Source organism: Propithecus coquereli, unplaced genomic scaffold (genome assembly GCF_000956105.1).
Source record: "Propithecus coquereli isolate 6110/MARCELLA unplaced genomic scaffold, Pcoq_1.0 Scaffold380, whole genome shotgun sequence".
NCBI lineage: Eukaryota > Metazoa > Chordata > Mammalia > Primates > Indriidae > Propithecus > Propithecus coquereli.
The window spans coordinates 78,306-78,701 of NW_012149508.1; the positions used below are offsets into that span (position 1 = coordinate 78,306).

Here is a 396-nt window from a genome sequence, read left to right on the forward strand (position 1 = left end):
TGTTAAGTGATTTTTTCAGACATGTGCAGGGTAGATTTATGTTTGATGTTTTGCTTTATGTGGCAATATAATTAAGGATGAGAGGCTGATTCTTTTCTGTGCATGTGTCTGAGTAGCTTTTCTTTTATATTTACCAGATTTGAGGATGCAAAGATATGTACATCTATTCTTATACCCTTGAAAATATGTAAATTAATTTTCGTTTTAAAAATTCATATTTTGTCCAGATAATAATTCATAATTTTTCTTCAGAATATCACTGTGGTCGTTGTCCAGAGGAGTGGTTCACATACTCCACCAGTTGTTATTACATTAGTAAGGAATTCAAAACTTGGGATGAGAGTGTGACGGCCTGTGCTTCTAACAACTCTAATCTGCTTTACATAGATAATGAAG

General features: G+C 32.8%; 1 protein-coding gene across 1 annotated transcript in view; it reads left to right on the forward strand.

Moving 5' to 3' along the window:
* Window positions 1–396, forward strand: part of LOC105816652 (NKG2-A/NKG2-B type II integral membrane protein-like) — a 21,737-nt gene that overhangs the window by 19,581 nt on the left and 1,760 nt on the right. Inside the window, exon 3 of the mRNA XM_012652140.1 lies at window positions 253–391. Within this exon, the coding sequence (XP_012507594.1) occupies window positions 253–391 (139 nt within the window). The remainder of the gene's footprint in view (window positions 1–252; window positions 392–396) is intronic.